At 41.0% G+C, this 18,338-nt stretch overlaps 1 protein-coding gene across 1 annotated transcript in view; it reads left to right on the top strand.

Annotated features, from left to right (window-relative positions):
- Positions 1-367: 367 nt before the first annotated feature.
- Positions 368-18,338, top strand: part of unc5a (unc-5 netrin receptor A) — a 153,061-nt gene continuing 135,090 nt past the window's right edge. Inside the window, 1 exon segment of the mRNA XM_025897508.1 lies at positions 368-1,007. Within this exon segment, the coding sequence (XP_025753293.1) occupies positions 914-1,007 (94 nt within the window). The 5' untranslated portion in view covers positions 368-913.

An 18,338-nucleotide genomic window follows, 5' to 3' on the forward strand; every position in this document is an offset into this window, starting at 1 on the left:
TTCTTCGCCCATGTTTGTCCATCACTGATGCAGACGCAGACGCACACGGACAAACCAGAGGCATATTTAACTGAACCTCAACGACATGCAGATGTGATCTGTGTGAATCTGTATGCAAAGCACTCATGTGATTCCTATCCTGCATAGCTGAATGTCATATCCATCATTTTCATGTAAGACAGAAGATGTGAAAAAAAAAAAAACGAAGAAAAAAAAAAACTAATTGCGTGGATGTGAATGAAATGATTTCCATTTTTATGCGCATTTTTCCAGCGTGTGGTTAGTTTTGCGTATTATAAGATATGTAAATGTTTGTCTAAGAGAAAGCAGTAGGGCGCGCTCAGGGCGCTCCGATCCCAGCGTGCAGGCAAAATCCGTTCCTGGTTTTGCGCCTCCGTCCATCGCAGCTTATACCTTCCCCTGACTCTAAGCACTCCAGCATTGCTGTGCAAGCAGATGTTCTTTCTCCGATGCCAGTTCTCTCCCTTTTCGCATTTGGAGAAGGTATTCTTTCGCGCGAAGGCTGCAAAGTGAGAAGAAAGAAAGCAAAGAAACACCCTCTCCTCCTCGGCTCCGAGACGGAGGGAGAGTTGTGAACGGATAGCTGCTTTTGGAGAAATACAGTAGACTACAGTAAACCCCGCGGAGGCGAGAGCGAGGCAGCAGTTTATTTACCACACCTGTGATGCGTTGTTCTGAGCAACGAAGACGCACGACCGGGATACTGATGGCCACGCTACGGCAGGAGGATATGTGCTGAGGAAAGGACTTGGGCGTGAGGGGAAAAAAAGAACAGGCGTGAAGTGCTACAGAGGACACTCTCCGGACCTTTAAAAAGCCCAGTGTGCTCGTGTTTCGTCTCTGCTCTCTGCCTTTTTGTAAAACTTAGGTGTTAGAAAAAAAACCCACGAAGATGCCCTTACTTCTGGGCCCCTTTGTCCGCTGTAGGCTCAGCGCCACGCTCCTTGCGCTCTGGCTCGTCCTCTCTGGCTTCACCTGCACTGGTGGTGAGTTGGGCTGCAATTAAACTGTTTCTGCTTTTTATTATTTATATTTTATTTAATTTATTTTACTGGTAAACAGTTTTTGTGTGTGTGTTGTAGAACCTGGACGGTTTGCACGTGACAAGTTGTTTGCTGGTGTTTTCGTCGAAATTCCGGTGCGCACGTTGTTGGTCGTTATTATTCCCTAATTTGCTAGCACCAGTACTCGTCAATTAGCCTACACCTTCAAGGTTACCGGGGGGGGGGGGTTCAGACGTGACTACCAAGGTTAAAACTTACAGACAAACGCCAAATAACCTCGTCCAGCTTTCTTCTTCTTCTTCTTTTTTAAATTCGAAGCAGCAACGAGAAGTTTATGGCACGCGTTTTTATTCCCGCTGTCGTGTAACTTGGGGCTAACACCTGCCTGAGAGAGGGGGAAATCAGAACTATAATAAAAAAGATGATTGGGGCAGACACGGGGCCCGCGGACAATAAAAGCGAGTGCCCGGTAACGTCGCGCTCGTTTCCTCCTGCCACATAAACAACCTTCAGTAACGCCACCCTCGTGATTGTCTTATTAAATCTCCGAGCTGTGTGCGTGTGTGTGGAGGACAGAGCGGACCGAGCACACCGTAGTGTAGTCACAGCCTCTCCGGCTGGCTGCAGACAGCATCGTTCAACTCCACGTTTCTCTCCGGCCAGGAGTCATTCCTGCTGCATTTGCAGTATGCTGACAGCTTTACTGAGTTGGTAGACGACCTACTCGCACTGATGAGTTAGATTTTATGATGTGGCTTGGCCAGACGTTCCCCGATTGCATGCAAATGTGCAAAACAATCATCAACAAGCGAGGTGGGCTAAAGCACCGAGGATGGAAGTTTCTCACAGCAGCAAAATCCCTTTTCTAAAAATGAGCTAAAGATACTCTTTTAATATTGATTTTTTTTTTAAAGGAAAAATGTTCTCATGATCACAACCAGCTGTGCAAATGCCTCTTTCATTTTTGTTCAAATCCAACTCAACCGAGTGCTGTTCACTGACCCCTAATATTCACCATGGTGCACAATCAAACCAGCCATCTAACGTCCACATTAGTTATTCAGCCAATGCAGTCAATTTCACTCTTGCTCATAACACATTATTTCACAGTTCAGCACTTGGACTGTTTAAAGCACTTTATTTAAACATTCCCTCTGATGCTAAATATCACCCTGACTGTGCCACACAGCTGGAAGCTGCTGGTGAGTATCCAAAACCCAAGAGTTTCCACACACCATTTGCCTCGCGCTTGTTTCCAAACTGTTAACCTTGCTTTGGACGGAAGGCAAAACATGTTAAAGTTGCTGTATTTGTGTCTTCTGCTTCAGGACACCGAGATGATGAATTCAGCGGGCTTTTTTTTTTTTTCCTCCCTTGCATTAATTAGGGTATAATTATGAATATATTAGGATTAAATAAACAGTCATGCTCGAGGGACCTCCATATATCAAGCTAAGTAAGTAGCAGTGTGCTGGCATTTACAAGTCAGTTTGTGATTCATGTTGGAAGTGATGTGTTTTGATGGGGTTCCTGGGTTCTATATGGGTGGCGTGGTGGTTCAGCGGCTTAGCGCCGTTGCCTCGCAGCAAGCTGTTTTGGTGTGGAGGTTGCGTGTTCCTGCCGTGTTCATTTGGTTTCCTGTGCGTGCCCTGGTTTCCTCCCACAGTCCAAAGACCGGCGGTTGTAGGTCGATTTTCAAGACTCTGAATTCCCAAAGGTGTTTGCAGTTTCTTTGTTCGCTCGGTGATGGACTGGAGCTCTAACCGGGGTGTTTCCCTGCCTGTCACTCACTGCTTTCTGGATAAGGCTCACAGCTTTCTCATGACCCCTGAAGAGAATATATTATGTATAGAGGGAGATGCATGTGGGGTTAATTGTGAAATTTCTTCTCACTTCCCCGTTCTTCTGTCTTTCGTCTGTATCACATTTCCTTCCAGACCGCTCTTCTCCATGTTTCAGTCTTGTCACTCTGTCATACATCAGGTCAGTACAGGCAGCCCTCCAGGCACCTATCACAGCTTAGTGGCCACTTTTTTGTCTTTTTTTTTTTTTAAGGCTAAAGTGAGATCCAGAAATGAATCGGAAGGTAATTTGGAAGCCAATTCTTTCGACATCAGGACTGGGACAGACTCGGCCGAGTTCAGTCGAGCTGTCCTCTGTAGCGAGGCAAAGAGCTGACTCGGCATTCGTCAGTATCAAAGCCGGCTTGTCCTTTTTTGCAGGGAAACATAACTCACTCAGTAATAAAGGTAGGCCTGTCAATCTAAGTTTGAGCTAGCTGAGCACTTTCCCTTTCACTGTGTTGTGAGTGATCTGACGGGCCGGACAGAGGGGGTAGGTACGCTTTCAGCCTCAGGAACAAAGAACCGTTCTGATTTGCCAGTTTGTGTGTGTATGTGCGTGCCCGTGTGTGCACAGCACTCGATGTTTTCAGTATGCAAGGTGCGTGTGTGTTGTTTTTGTGTATGTGGGAGGGTGTTTCCACATGGATTTGCATACATGCATTTCTGCTGTGTGTGTGTGTGTGTGTGTGTCTAAGGTGGATGTCTGCAGATTAGTCCAATTCCTGTTCCTTCTGTTTTTTACCCTGTATTCAAACTTTGGTCTGTTGCCTGTTATTAATGTCCTGTTAGTTCCTGCATGCAGCAAGAATCAGAATTATTTGTTTGTTTTTCATCTGCCCAGTGAGAACGTTGCCAAGCGATTGTTGTCTGGTTCAGCGAGGGAGCATGGGATTTGGTATCAGGCACCTTCCTAGTTGTGCGAACAGTCACCTCAGAGCAATTTCCACGGGGTGTAAACCTTGTGCTGATGCAAGGAGATGGCCATTAAACGACAACAACCACAAGTCTGTTGCATAATACAGCAATATGTGAGTCCCCTTTTCTTAGTACAGTATGGTAAGGGATTCTCTTGCCAGATGTCTCTCATCATTCTAATGTGAATCATCCCGGAGTTGTCTTTCTCACAGCCAGTTTTGTCTCTCCTCATTGACTCACTAAAGAATGCGATAAGGAGAGCGAAAGCAGAAATTAACATAATTTATTGGGGGAAATTGCCTTCTGGTCAGAGGAATTTAAAACCACTTCGTTTTTGTCCCGTAGCTAATGCATGGCAAATGATCGCCATGTATTTGCAGGGATATGGTCTTTTACGGGGAAGCGATAATTTACAACCAGAAAGAGTTTTCGTTCCCTGCAGTCGTGGGAGATGAATACAAATGACACAGACAAAGGGGGGAGACTTGAACAGTGGTGGGAGGGAAATTTTTGTTTAAAATTATTTTCTCAACTGCTGATACACGGTAAATTAGCATGATGTACAGATGCAGAACATATCAAGCGAGGAGGCAATTACACCAAAGGAACGGTAAGGAATTAAAACGAATTCTCTCCTGAGGAGTACACGCGCGTGCGTTGAATTTAGCTCGCAAAATTTGAATTGGATGATATCAAAATGACGGAGCGAGCTGGATTGCTTGTTTCCGAGAACGAACTGATCAAATGTATTGCGTTATTATTCACTTTTAATCATTTGTTTGCACGGCAGAAAACGGATGAAATGAGTTCATTCCTTTCCTGTCCAAGTCCCGCAAAAGTCATTTTCTCAGTTTGAGTTTCCGTGATTAATGAAGGCTGAGATAATAGTTCAAAATAAATGAATAAAAGGTAAACAGTGCACGTCAACAAGGGTCAGCTTTGAACAGCAGAGGAGCACGCTCCATTTGGTGACAAATTCCCAAGCGCCTTATCTTTCAACAGGCTGTGTCCCTACACTTATCATTTGCAAATGGCTATCTTGAGGAGTAAAGGAAGGACACATGGAGGATGAACCTGACAGAGGGGGAGGAGTTTGGGTTTATTTTCTGCAGTCTGTGCAGAGGCCCAGTGAAGGCACTACATCTCTGTCAAACTCTGCCCTTTTGTTTCAGTTACCCCATTTCTATGATTCAGGTCTATGTGAGAGCACTTAGGGGTTGAAGTTGGGCTTTTTCCCCCCTTGAAATTTAGCACGCCATAGTTACTATCTGTGGTTTTCTATCTAGGTAGCATAAAACTGACCTTTCACCTCTGATGTGGGATGAGATTACCCTGTGTCCTCAATGGAAACCTGTACAATAATTCACAGAAGGTCACAGCATCTGACAGTGTACTGTATCAGCAGTTTGTAGAGTGCGCTCAGTTTCTACTGTTGTTTCTCCTTCTGCTAATTGTCCTGTAACAGCAGCCTATGGGGGCAGAAATTGCCTCTTTATTAAGAACCAGCCAACATTTTGGCAGATTTGATAACCCATTGTTATGTTTTATTGCTAGGAGAATTTGTGGTAATTTCCGTGGGAAGAAAATCACGGTGGTCGAAATCTGTGGGCTACATCTGCCAGTCATCGGTTAATTTCCTGTGGTTTCCACTCCCATATCCTTTAACATCAGTGATTCTAACTTTGACCCATCAGTTTTGTGGTGTTTTGCCAGTGTCAACGTTTGTGCGCTGCCTCCGAGCTTGGTGGAAATGAGGAAATGAGTGCAGCTGGTGCTGTGCTGGTGGAAGAGGTTAAGAGGTTGTTAAGTTGAGTCCCGGGTCTTTCCCTGGACGTTCTAATCAAATGTTATTTTCCCTGGAGCTTTTGTCTCTCACTTCCTGCATCATGAGGAGGAAGGAGATGTAAAGCAGAGCTTCAACCTTTGATGCTCATCTGTTCTTTTGCTGTTTATAAAAAATAAAATAAAAATGTGAAGACCCGTGAATATTAATATCCCAGAAATTATTCACAGTACGACATTACTAGTGCTGCCAGTGTATTCTGTAGTTGGAGTCTCCAGAGTTTCTTGACCATGACTTTGGTGACTTTTATTTAACCAGACAACAGATGGGGCCATCCAGAGCGGTGCACCCTTACTGCGAATCCACAGTAAGAAAAATTAAATGTGAGTAGAACATGAGTACCGCTGTGGCGCTTCAATCCACACTGATTTGACTGACCCCCGTTTAGGCATCGTCAGAAGCAGCTGTGTCCCAGTCAGCAGCACAGAGCAGCTCTGAGCAGAGCTGTAGGACAATCTTCGCCGGCCTGATTTACAGCAGGAATTTACAGTAATTGTAAAATTCAGAAAAATGGTTTTCATGTAGCCTCAGCGTGAGGAAATCAAATTGTTTTTATGTATTTATAGTAACACTAGGAGGCTTGATCATCACGGATACCATTAATAATCGGAGAACAACAACAGATTTGTGTGATTTTTAAACAGCTGTCTGAGGAGAAGACACTTCATTACTATTAGCGGGAAAATAAATGTAGGGGTACCAACGTGACGTCTCAGAGTCGGTGTGGGCGGGTGTGAGTGATACATGTGGAAAAACCCATCTGAAAACACTCTGTTTGGGGATTGGCCTTGAGATGCAATCTTGTGTGATAAGGCTTTCCTGTATTTGTTTTTAGTATACATGATGTACTGTCTGGTTGCTAACACTGCACAGTGAGAATAGCAGTGTGTTAGGAGACGTTTTCAGGTCTTTCCTGTTCTCCGGGTGATCAATACTCTTCTCCAAATGGTTAATTGGCCATCAGTCACTGTCAGAGGAAGTGCGTAGAAACCCAGAGGTGTCTTGGTGCAGCTCATAATAAGAGCTTGTCCAGTCCTCTGGGTCCTCTCTTGGCCTTTACTTCAGGCCAGGTGGTGGCTGGGGAAAGCAGATCTGAATGCAATATGGAGAGCTGTAGATTAATAGTTTCTTACTAAGGCCACCAGGGAGCGATGTGAAAGCCACTTCCACTTCATCACACAGTTGACTGGATGGAAAGAGTGTAAAGCTTGCAGTAGGAAAGGAAGCTTAAAGCAGTGTGAAGGTCATTTGATGTGGTCACACATTGAAAAGATTTGACCAGATTTGATCAAATTTGTTGTGTAAATGTTTCATTTTTTTCAAATTCTCTTGTCTGTGTGGCAGGTACAGTCGTATGCACGTTTGTGGCAACCCAGGTGTTAGTATCAACACTTCACCGAGTTCGAAATTACATGTTTTGGTGTTTGTTGTTGGGTTTTTTTTGGTTTGTTTTGAACGGAACTAAAGGAAGTCTGTGCTGCAACAGTGTAATAAAAAATTAGCACTTTGCACTTCTTCAAATGTTGCTGTTTTTATTTAATGAACTAAAAAAATAATAATTGGGTTTGGGTAGCCTTGTACCTGTGAAGTCACAGAATTTCATTAAGCCCTTTAAGTCTTAAAGGCTTTAATTGACTCAGCAGGACTCATTAGAAATAATAGCTGATTGTAACATTGAACAATGACCGGTTCCTCCAAGCAAATGCTGTGCACCTAAAAGCTACTAAAGCTGAAGGTTTAGACGGGAAAAAAGTGTTATTTGGCCCAAAAAAGTATCTATAAAAAAACTTTCAAGTAAAACTGAACATTTGCAGGAAAGACTCATGCCTCCAACCATATTATAATATTTGTCAGTTTTTCATACAATCTGGCATGACCCATGTAAGTGTTACTGAAATATGTTAAAGAGTGTTTGTGCCTTGTGCAGTTGCATTATAAAAATGTACAATACAGTGCAGTACAGTACAGTAAATATAAGATGTTGTGTTAGCATAATTTAAGTAGTTCATTTACTACTTGCTTTCCAAAGTAACTTTGTCTTAAGTTTAATTAAAATGTACCAATTTTACTTTGGTTTAGCTGGTTTTAAAATTAATTGACTCAAAAGATTATGAAAAACTGAGTTTTGTGTTTTTGTTTTGTTTTTTTCTTAGTTAGGAGAACTTGAAGATGGTGTGTTGTCAGAAGGCAAAGGTCCATGTTTTGGCATGTTTCCCATGCCCTATTGCTCTTTACACTACACAGCAACTAGAACACAGCTTTAATTAAGATTTGAATATCAGCTCTGAACATGAACATTGGCTTGAAGTGATTAATTCATTGCCATAGGAGTATAGTAATGGTGGCCTTTATTTGTAGCTAAAACTTAACACTATTCTCTGCTAAAAAGAACAGAAATCTCAGCATAAGCAAGTTCATTTCAGCACTAGTATAAATTAAGCTGCACTGTTTAATCTGAGCAATGACATTGTTTGCATTTCCAAGGTGCCTTGTTAAGGCCCAGAAAAAAATATCTGGTTGGGGTTAAAATGGCTCTCTTTTTTCTTTTCTTTTTTTCTTTCTTTAAAAAATGTTTTCACATATTAAATAGCTCAATTTTCTATGTAATCACGGTGAGGAATTCCTATACATTTATTCACATTACTGCTAGAGGCCAGATTTTTAAAAAATGTAACTGCTTGCACAAATGCCAATAGGGCTGTTCTTTTTTTTGCTGAAAGGCAGTCTAGCACAAGCAGAAAAGGCTCCTATGGAAAAGCATACTTACAACCTTATGACTAAAGGCAGAATGTTAAGTATACAAAGTAACATATGGATAAGCCAGCGTTGCTTTAGAAACATGTTCTGCGAACAGATGGAGTTGAAATGGAGATCTTTGGCCACAGTTACCAAAGGTACGTTTGAAGAACAAAGGAGCAGTAATTGATGAGAACAACATTAACGACAGAAATGTACATTTTCTGCGTTTGTGTTGTGTGGCTGTCAGATACTGCATGGAGGGAAGAACATATTCAACATCAGCAAATTCTGCATGTACAGTGTAAGTAGACTTACACAATTCTCAATACCCCATTGTTACCAAAACTAAATACTGATTTAAGCACGAACTATTTTATCGAAAAGTTGCCTTAAATCATTGACATGGTGGTAGCAGACTGTTTATTTAAAATATTAAAACATTATATTGGCAGGTGAAATGTTACGGTTGTTGCCGAGTAGCCTGCTAACCTTATGCTAATATTTCTACTTAGTATAAGGTTAGCTACAGTACTTTAGCTTAAGCATTTATTTAACCCCTGCTATTGCACAGTGTAGCTGTGTCTTAAAAAAAATGGTAATGTGTATTAATGTTAGACAAGGACAATAATTTGATGTTTTGCATGTTAAATTGAAACTTAGTAAACTTCTTCAAACAGATCTCAATGTCGATCTTTTAGTTGCTTTGCTAATTTAGAAGCATTTCTTTCCTTGTTCTGCAAAGCTTGATAGCATTTTTTACATATTGTCTTTTGGAAAATTAGTCATCACCCCTTGGTCACTCGCCAAGTTGTGATAACTGCAAACTGCTTCAATACCCAACCCTTACAACCTTATTTATGAATGAATTGGGGCGGAGTTATCATGGAGGTAAGCACCAGTTGCCATATTTCATTTGCTGTGCTTGTGGGGATTCTTCAGTATGTAAGGATAAACTATAATACTTCATTGTTTTCAGAATTTTGGTATCAAAAGGGTATCACAAGTATTGGATGTGGTGAGATCCCAAGATGCGAGAATCTTGTATAGTCAAGAAGCAGAAACTAAAACTAGGCTGGTTTCTACAAGAGGAAATAACTTAAAAGCAGTTTTTAAAATTCACCATAAAGTGTATAAAAACCCAAACTGAAGCTTTTGGAATAGTTCTCACAGTCCCCCGGCCTGAACAGGAGAGATTAAAAAAACACTATGTGCGTGTAAGGCAGCCAAAAATCTTTCTGATATTTATTTTAATAAGCTCTGGCTTATTATGGCATCTGAGGTTTCACACATGCTACATTTGCTCTTTAATGTCTTGTGTTAAAAGCTGCCCTTTTCACTTAAATTATTATTGAAAAAACAAATAAACTATAAGATGTTTTTTTAAAATTCCATAGGAAATTATGTGTATTTTTTTTCATGTCTGTTCCATTGCTATTTGTGAATTTTCAGCAGCTTCCTCTTAATTATACAAGATAACGCTTTAAGCTCACTTCACACCTACAGCCAAATGTATGGCTCATTGTTATGCTTTCCCCCATTTAGCATGGCATGTAAAAGACATAATTAGAAATCACCTAAGGCTACCCAGACAGCCCTGCTGGCGCTTGATTGACAAGGGTATCTGAGGGAGGTCTGGCTCAGCCTGAGCCAGAATTTGTCATCTTGAAGTGATTTTGTTGACAAGACAGGAGGCACAGTGACCTTTCCTAATTATATGTATGTGTCCAGGCACCAATGCCTCAGGCAAGCAATTCAACTGAGTCAACAGTGCGCTGACTTTGGGCACACATTCAGGCCCAGACAGCATGTTGTGTAGTAAGGTTACGCCTTACTAGACTTAGCAGTAAGCTTGTTAATAATTCAGCATTGATATGACATTACAAATGTCACTTGTGTCATTTTCTGGGGGTTCTTACATTGCTTATAGAAACGTAAAGAAACAAACACAAGGATAAGGTCAGAGCCCCTCATTTTTGTTGCCTTCCCCCTTACACTTGTACCTGAAAAATCATTCTGATGTTACTCTTTGCAAGTTGAGCCCCACAAAACATGAACCATTTATTATCCACCCTAAAAGCGTAGCAGCGAGCGAACAGCCTCTCTGATCTATGTAGGCCCCCCTATTTTTTATTTTTTTTATTTTTTTTCCAAACAAACCATTTCCCGATGTGAAATGAGGTCTGAACATTACAGATTCAAAGCTTAAAGCTAAGCAGCAGATTTTCTTGGCAAGGCCATCAGGAACGCTAGGCTCACGGAAAACACATTCAACTCCTCACTCCAATAGAATTAATCATAACAACACAGCTTCCACTGAGGCTAGATGCTTCCTTTTTACAACACGTATTGCACTTGATTACGGCTTCTGTGGATTAAAATGTCCGCTGACAAGGCATTCACGTCGAATCAAAGTGTGGTTTTTGTTTTTTTTTTCGCACCTGGAGTTTCTTGTCACTGACACTTGAATTTCAAAAACTGAATACAGAGCAGCTCTCCTCTGGCATTGCCTACTGTTTTCCAGTCTTGTGTGTCAGGCAGAGTGGATGCTGAAGGTTTAGTAGTGTTAGTCAAGTAGGCTCTTATAATGTAAAGTAATCATTTAGGGTAGGCCTGACATCGATTCAGTGCTGCATGGTCTTATGGTAAAACATGTCGGACTGAGAAAATCATGCAACAACTATATTTTAAGAATATTGGGTCACTTCATCAATTCAGTATCTTGTAATGAATTTGAATTTTGAGTTGGAGCACTCTGTGGTCATCACCTACTGGTCCCATTAAAATAAGAGATTAATGGATGATCAGACAATGGTTTTTCTGTTCAGTGGAGTCCCGTGTAATGCAGCTTTTTATATTAAAAGCTTACACGGTACAAACCCTTGTAATCATGTGAAGTTCTCGTCTCCTTATGGCGTTTGGTTGGCTACATTTGCTCAATTATTGGGCTACTGTAAGCACTATTTACTTAATCATTACGTGCCCGTATTGGATTTTCTCAGCTACGAGTTGGCAGGCAATTAGATCCAATATCTCTTGGAAAGAACATCTAACTACAATCCATTTTAAAAACTGACACTGGTAAATGTTTGATCAAGCCTAAGGAAACAAGTGCTAAATTAAAAAAAAAAAAAAAAAAGGTCTCGAAATTAAACACTGCTCTGAGAATTACTGGTATGCCCAGATTCCCAGTGGCTACCTGCAAATATATGATGTTGCCCATGTAGCGATATAACATTTTCTGGGATGAAACAAAACAAAACACGAAACCAGCTCAATATGTGGATGCTGGTAAAAGAATGGACACAAATCGAACAATCACAAACACAATGTGAAGCACATGCTCTTTCAATTAGACAGGCAACGAAAAGAAAAACAGCACAGGGCTGTTCACTCACACCTATCCTCCCATCCATTATCATTCTTTGCTCCCACCCAAAGCTGTCTTTGCACCTCACCTCACCCCTCCCCAAACGCAAACACACTTCAGTGGCACACCTATTGAGGGCTCATTATGTTGCTAATAGAGGCATCAGTAGGATGTTTGAGAGAAGTTGCAAAAGTGCAATAAACTAAACTAAACGGGTATTGTTTAGTTTCTTTGTTTGGGTGGGGATTGTAATCCTTGCCTATTAATGCGGCTGCCTTCTGCAGTGGAAGGAGTTTCAAAATGTAAGGCTGTAAATTTTGCCATACAGATTCAATATGTGGTGATAGAAGCGTTTGTTCAGTAGGTTTATGTACCTTTGTTTGGCTCACAGGTTGCCAGTTAAGTCCAACTGTTGCTGTCAGTTTGGGAACTACTGTATATGTTGATATAAGCATTACATTTTCATGTGGGCAGATTTATTGAAATTGGGTTCTCCAGCCTCCTTTGTCAAAGACAGCATGATCTCACCATACAGCCTCCACTCCAGCCTAACAGATGCTACTTTAGCTTAATTGGACACTGAATAATGTGTATTTTCTAGTATGCTTTTTATGGACTTGAAAGTGCTTTTACAGATTATTGATTGTAATTTTGCCGTTGCTTCTTTTGGGCACTGCTGGCACTGTTCAACACATTTAGTCAAAACAACAAAGCTCGGTTCAGTTTGCTCATTTAATTAATTTGCCTACATGGAGTTGAGGCGGGAAGACATCTGGTGACCAATAAACAAGGATATACAAAGTTATTTGTTGTATGGGGCTGTCATTTAATGAATGTGAGTTGGTGTCCAATTTTATGGGTTGATTGAATGTATCCTGGCCTCTGATCAAGCTCGGCTTGTACGATGTTGTTAACAGCTTCTCTAATGACTTCATCCAGCCTTTATTTATGTGCCACAGTAGCAAATTTTCCCTCCTAATTCAGAACATCTCATCACTCATAAGCAGAAGACACTTTAGAGTCTTATTCATCTTAGTTATCCAAGATTTGACAATCTAATTGGAGATGACAAGTCAGTTGGGAACATAAATCACTGTGCTTCAGAACTGTTTTTTTTTTTGTTTTGTTTTGTTTTTTTTGAGAAGGGGCCTAAATTTCCACCTTTTTCTGGCTTGCTCAGGCATGTAAACACACAGGAATTGGTCACAAAATGTTGCCAAATGTCTTATACGTGTTTAAAGTGCCGTACAGTAGGGCTGCACAATTATGCCCAAAATTACAATAAGAATTATTTTCATTAATACTCAACTCAGTTTTATTTATATAGCACCACATCACACCAGCAGCCACCTCAAGGCACATTTTATTGTAAGATAAAGATCCTACAATAATACAGAGAAAACCACAATAATCAGACCCTGTGCACTTTGAACAAGCACTTGGCAACAGCAGGAAGGAAAAACTCCCTTTTAACAGGAAGAAACCTCCGGAGGGGCCCGAAAGCTGAAGGCTTTTAAACACTCTAGGAACCTCAAATAAGCCTGCAGTCCAAGAGCAAAGTTGATATGGTACTTTGAGGTCTTTAAAATAAGATGGGGGATTATTGAAGATAAATTAATTATTGAAGAATACTGAAGAAGAGACGAATTTTAAATTTGATTTTGGAAGCAATAAAGAGAAGCTAATATGGGACAAATATACTCTCTCTTTCCTGTCCCTGTCAGTTTTCTCACTGCAGCATTCTGGATAAACTGAAGGCTTTTCAAGGATATTTTAGAATGACCTCATAATAATGAATCACAGTAGTTGAGGTTAGAAGTAAAAAATGCATGAACTAGTTTTTCAGCATCACTCTGAGACGTGATGTTTCTAATTTTAGAGATATTGTGCAAATCCAAGAAAGCAGTCCTACATATTTGTTTATGATGCACATTGAAGGACACACCCTGGTCAAAGACTCCAAGGTTCTTCAGCGTTACTAGCAGTTAATGGTGTTACCTAGATATCGAGGTCACAATTATTTGTCAGTTATTTCTTGATTTAAGTAACAAAAAATGTGTTTTTTGCTGTCACATTAACAGAACACTGCTTTCACATCTGTGCGCAAAATAGGTCCTCCTAATTCACCTAAAATTAATCACAATTAAATAATTACTGTTAATAATAAATTTGGTGTGTCTCTTTTAAAAGAACGAACAAAAAATTAAATCAACGGGGCGCTACATTTACCTTTACATTGCTCTACATTCCTGTTAATCAGTCTTTAGAAATTAATCTTTGCAGGCAAATAATAGAAAGTCCTTCACTTCATTCATTTCACCTGCACGATGGATATGAATAAAACTTGAAACGGCGTGCTTGACAGCTGTGAGGTCCCTCTACATGTCCCCTACAGCGTTTTGCATACAGCACTGATATTGCCACTTTCGAAAAAAATAACAGCATGAGGGGATAACAAAGCTTTTTGTCCCGCACGTTGACCATTTTCCTGAAACATTTATTACTCACTGGGAGTAGTGGACTGATTTCAGGTGGAAACGGTGACATGCTTTTATGGATGTCTGAATTGACGCTGGATGGATTTACATTGTTTTTGCTTGTTTGTGTGTTTTGTGGCCTTCATGCATTCATCATACTGCAGTTTGTGGAGAGGTTTTCCGGTGGTTTAATAACTTAGTTGTGTTGCTTTGTGGTGCAGCTCTTTGCATATCATTTTATTCTTGATTAACATCCCTTGTGCTATCTCCAAAAGTTGATTCTGTTCATCTGGACGTAGCGTTTTGTGGGAGAAACGTTTCGTCACTCATCCAAGTGACTTCTTCAGTCTCAGCTGACTGCAGGTTTCCCCAATCTTATAAACAGTACATTTGCATAATGACTGAAAACCTCATGGCCATTGATCAGTGGGTTTTGGTCAGTGGTTGTTGATCAATGGTCATGAGAATTTGCATAATTAAGATTAAGGAACTGACCTCCCAGCCCATTGTTCCTTCAGTGGGCTGGTTTCAGTCATTATGCAAATGTACTGTTTATAAGATTGGGCAAACCTGCAGTCAGCTGAGACTGAAGAAGTCACTTGGATGAGTGACGAAACGTTTCTCCCACAAAACGCTACGTCGAGATGAACAGAATCAACTTTTGGAGATTTACTTTCCTGGATGATTGAGAATGCATCAAGACATCCCTTGTGCTAATTCCAAAGTCTTTCCAAACAGCAGATGCTGATCTGCTTCGAGGGACAAGCTTTTCACCTTCTGCTTGAGTCAGACGTTTGATTTTTGTTGTATAGCTGTCTTTTAACATAGTGTTACTTGTCCAGACTAGTCCAGGAAACTTTAAGCAGCATAGTGCAGGGAACAGCTGTGACAGGCACATGTAGGCATGTGGTCAGGCACTGATTTTAGAGCACTTGATTTGCTTCTGCTTTGCATTTTAATTGATGGAGGATGTATTTTAAATATCCCTTAAAGTTCATTTCATTGTGCAGCCCTGCTGTACAGTATTTCAAGTCACTTGTGAATAAAAATGTCTGCGAAATGTAAAAATAATCATAAGTGAAGTAATGTAATGCTGAGTGATGATCTGTTTCCTGTAGCTATTTTGATTGTGCCAATATGGAGTGAAATCTATGAAATCCAGGCTCCCGATCTTGTCAGGAATAACCATGTGCCTGCATTGTACACAAGACTCCATATTTTCATTTAAAAATCTAGAGTAAGGACGTTTTATAACTCACAGACAGTTTGGAGGTTGAATTTCAGAGTTTCAATTTCAAAAGTCTTCCTTTGTGTCAGCAAGGAAAACACCGGCCCTACTCTGTATTGTTAGAAGCCACAACAAGTGAGTAACACAGAAGTCCTTCATCTGTACTGAAGTGTTTCACAGAATTTCACGGACAATTTCTTAGACTTCAAAAAATTCCCAATGTTGTAGTTATAAACCTTCCAGACTGAGAGCTGCAGTCTTCATAGATTGCTTTTAGTTTCAGGGCTTCCAACGGGACCTTTAGATGAACTCCCTCAGAGTCTTTTCGTACAGGGGTCTTGTGGCACCAGGGGGCTCCACTGAGTCAATGTTCTCTGGCACTGCAAAGGGAGTGGTTCAGGACCAGGTCCGCTTAATCTTTACCTGACATGACAACTTAATAAAGGCCCAATAATCCTCTATGAATAGTCTCCCTCTGGAGGGTTTAGGGGTCTCCGGACACTGGGAAGTATTTTTCTAAAGGTCTTATTACACTTCTGTATCACCATTACTGTCTTATAAGACAAGCAGGAGGAAATGAATAGATTGCAATGTAAGGAGAAAGAGATCAAGGGGAGGGAAGTGAGCAGAAAAAGGTTTTCCTCTAACCTGTTATTTATAAGCCTTCGCCACCTCCCCTTTGTTGAGCGGATATACCTTTTTTCTTTTTTTTCACTCTCTACATGCACAGCAAAACAGCGAGAGGTGCAATGTGTCATCACGTCATGCTTGTTATTAAAGAAAAAGGATCCTGGAGACTTTAGACCTCATCCTTGAATCATCCCTGTAATGTGCGGCAGACCTGCCGTCAATACAATTTAAAATTAATTATTTAATTTATTTATTTTTTCAATGACCCTACTGATGACTGAGACAGATTGGTCTCAGGCTAAATTGTCGAAAAGCCAAATGCAGTTTGCCTTAATTTCACTTTTTTTTGGCCTTGCACTCAGTATGACTTTGTTGATATTTCCTCTAACTTTTCTGGCTGAGTCAGATTGGTGCTGAAAGTGTCATTGTTAAACTTTTTCCCTTAGATACATATTTTTCAGTTATTTTCCTGCAGAATTGTTACTGTGAAATCCCAAGCTTTTACACGGAAGAGCAGAGTAATCATTTTAAGAAGATCATTTGCTACTCAACCAAAAAAAAAAAGTATTTTATCTTTGTGCACTCTGCTACGGAAGTCTTGAAGTCCTCCCCGTCCACATTTGTAAGAAAGGATTTGTCCCACTCGTGTTCAAAGGATCAAGATGAAATTGTGAAACAAACCAGTCCCGTGTTTAAAAAAGGACCTCCGTACTTGGATAACATTTCTAAGATCTCACAAAGACGCTTTTCTCTTGCCTCAGCAGCCTTCAGCTTTGCCTTTTTATCGAGCTTTTCTTACCTTTCAGATTTCATTTTATTAATCAGCGGCATAGCTTAGTCTTCTCACTCATTACAGGATCCTGAAGAAGCTGACAGGCTCATTTGGAAATACAATTTTTGTCTTCTTCTGTGTCAGCTTTATCTATATAAAACCGCAGCTCAGACTTCAAATACGAGTCAAACACATTCCCAGCGCTGAGCTAAGTAGCACAGTTTGGTAAAGATTCATGGGTCAACTTTTTTTCCCTCCTCCCTCAAACATAAACTAAAGCATTATCTGTGCCCATCCTCTGTAACAGGCTGCCATTTTGTGTTAAGCCAGCATTGATGCAGAGCGCCTCCACAGCCTGTTGGAAATTGCCAGCGCCTAAAGCAAACAGTAGGGCCTCGAGTCCCACAAGTATGAAGCAGCCAAGTAAACCCATTAACTGCCTATAGAGTGGTTTGTGCATTTGTCTCCACATGATAGTATCCACAAATTAACCGCAAGCTGACTTTACTGTTTGCTTTGGCGAAGTTAAGTAACCACAGAGGGGTCAAACAACACTTCAGTCATTCCGCAGATAAGTGACGTGAACAAAGCCTATTGCTACATTTGTGATGAAAGTAGTGGGATAAATGTGTGGACTCTGCAGACGTGCTTAATTTCCAGTGTAAAAGTTGCATTGTGTAGAGTGCAGTAATGCTGGCAAATCACAGCCTAAGCATTTCGCTTGGAAGATGTAATTTGACAAGTCTGCAGCATTTCATTTTGGGGCACTGAGGCATGATACTTTCTTACTCTGAATACTTCAATCCCCCCACCCCACCTCACCCCCCAAACATATGATGCATACTGTACAAATTATTTGAATCGCCAGAAGGTGTTTGATTTATGCTGAGTCTGAGCTATCAGCTCCAAACAGGCCATGTAGCTTCTCTTATCATCTTACCCAGCCGCTTGCAGAATTTCTGCATGTTTTTTTGAGCTCAGCCCTAAATGTGATGACAATAGTCATGAACAGCACATAAAGACAAAAACTGCCACTTGCAGCAAAATGAGTGCCTCCCCCTCTCGTTTAAGTTTTTTTAAATTTATTTTTTTCTGATTCTTCTACAATGTGTTTGACAAGAAGAGCTGGCGGTGTTACACGGTGGCACAATTCAGGCTGTCGTGGGCGATGCCCACCCCGACCTCTGTCACGCAATTAGCTTTCTGCTTTTCAGATAGCTAGAACAAAGGTGAACTCTGAGGAACCGAGGCTGGGTTCAGTCAGAGTGGATGGGTGTGTGTGACACTCTGATGACTCCAGGGCGCTTTTCTTGACCAGAGGAGTCGTTGGCTGTCACTAAACATCACTGTCTTCCTCCCCACTAATGGCATCTCCAGATTGTGCTGCGGTGCTATGAGGAACAAAGGCTGGTTGTATGAGATACAGAGGCGGGAGGGGGGGAGAATAGAGCGACCCCATTAGGGGCTGCGGGCTGTGGTTTGTGACAGTGGCTGCAGA

This window comes from Oreochromis niloticus, linkage group LG2 (assembly GCF_001858045.2).
Source record: "Oreochromis niloticus isolate F11D_XX linkage group LG2, O_niloticus_UMD_NMBU, whole genome shotgun sequence".
In the NCBI taxonomy this organism is placed as follows: domain Eukaryota; kingdom Metazoa; phylum Chordata; class Actinopteri; order Cichliformes; family Cichlidae; genus Oreochromis; species Oreochromis niloticus.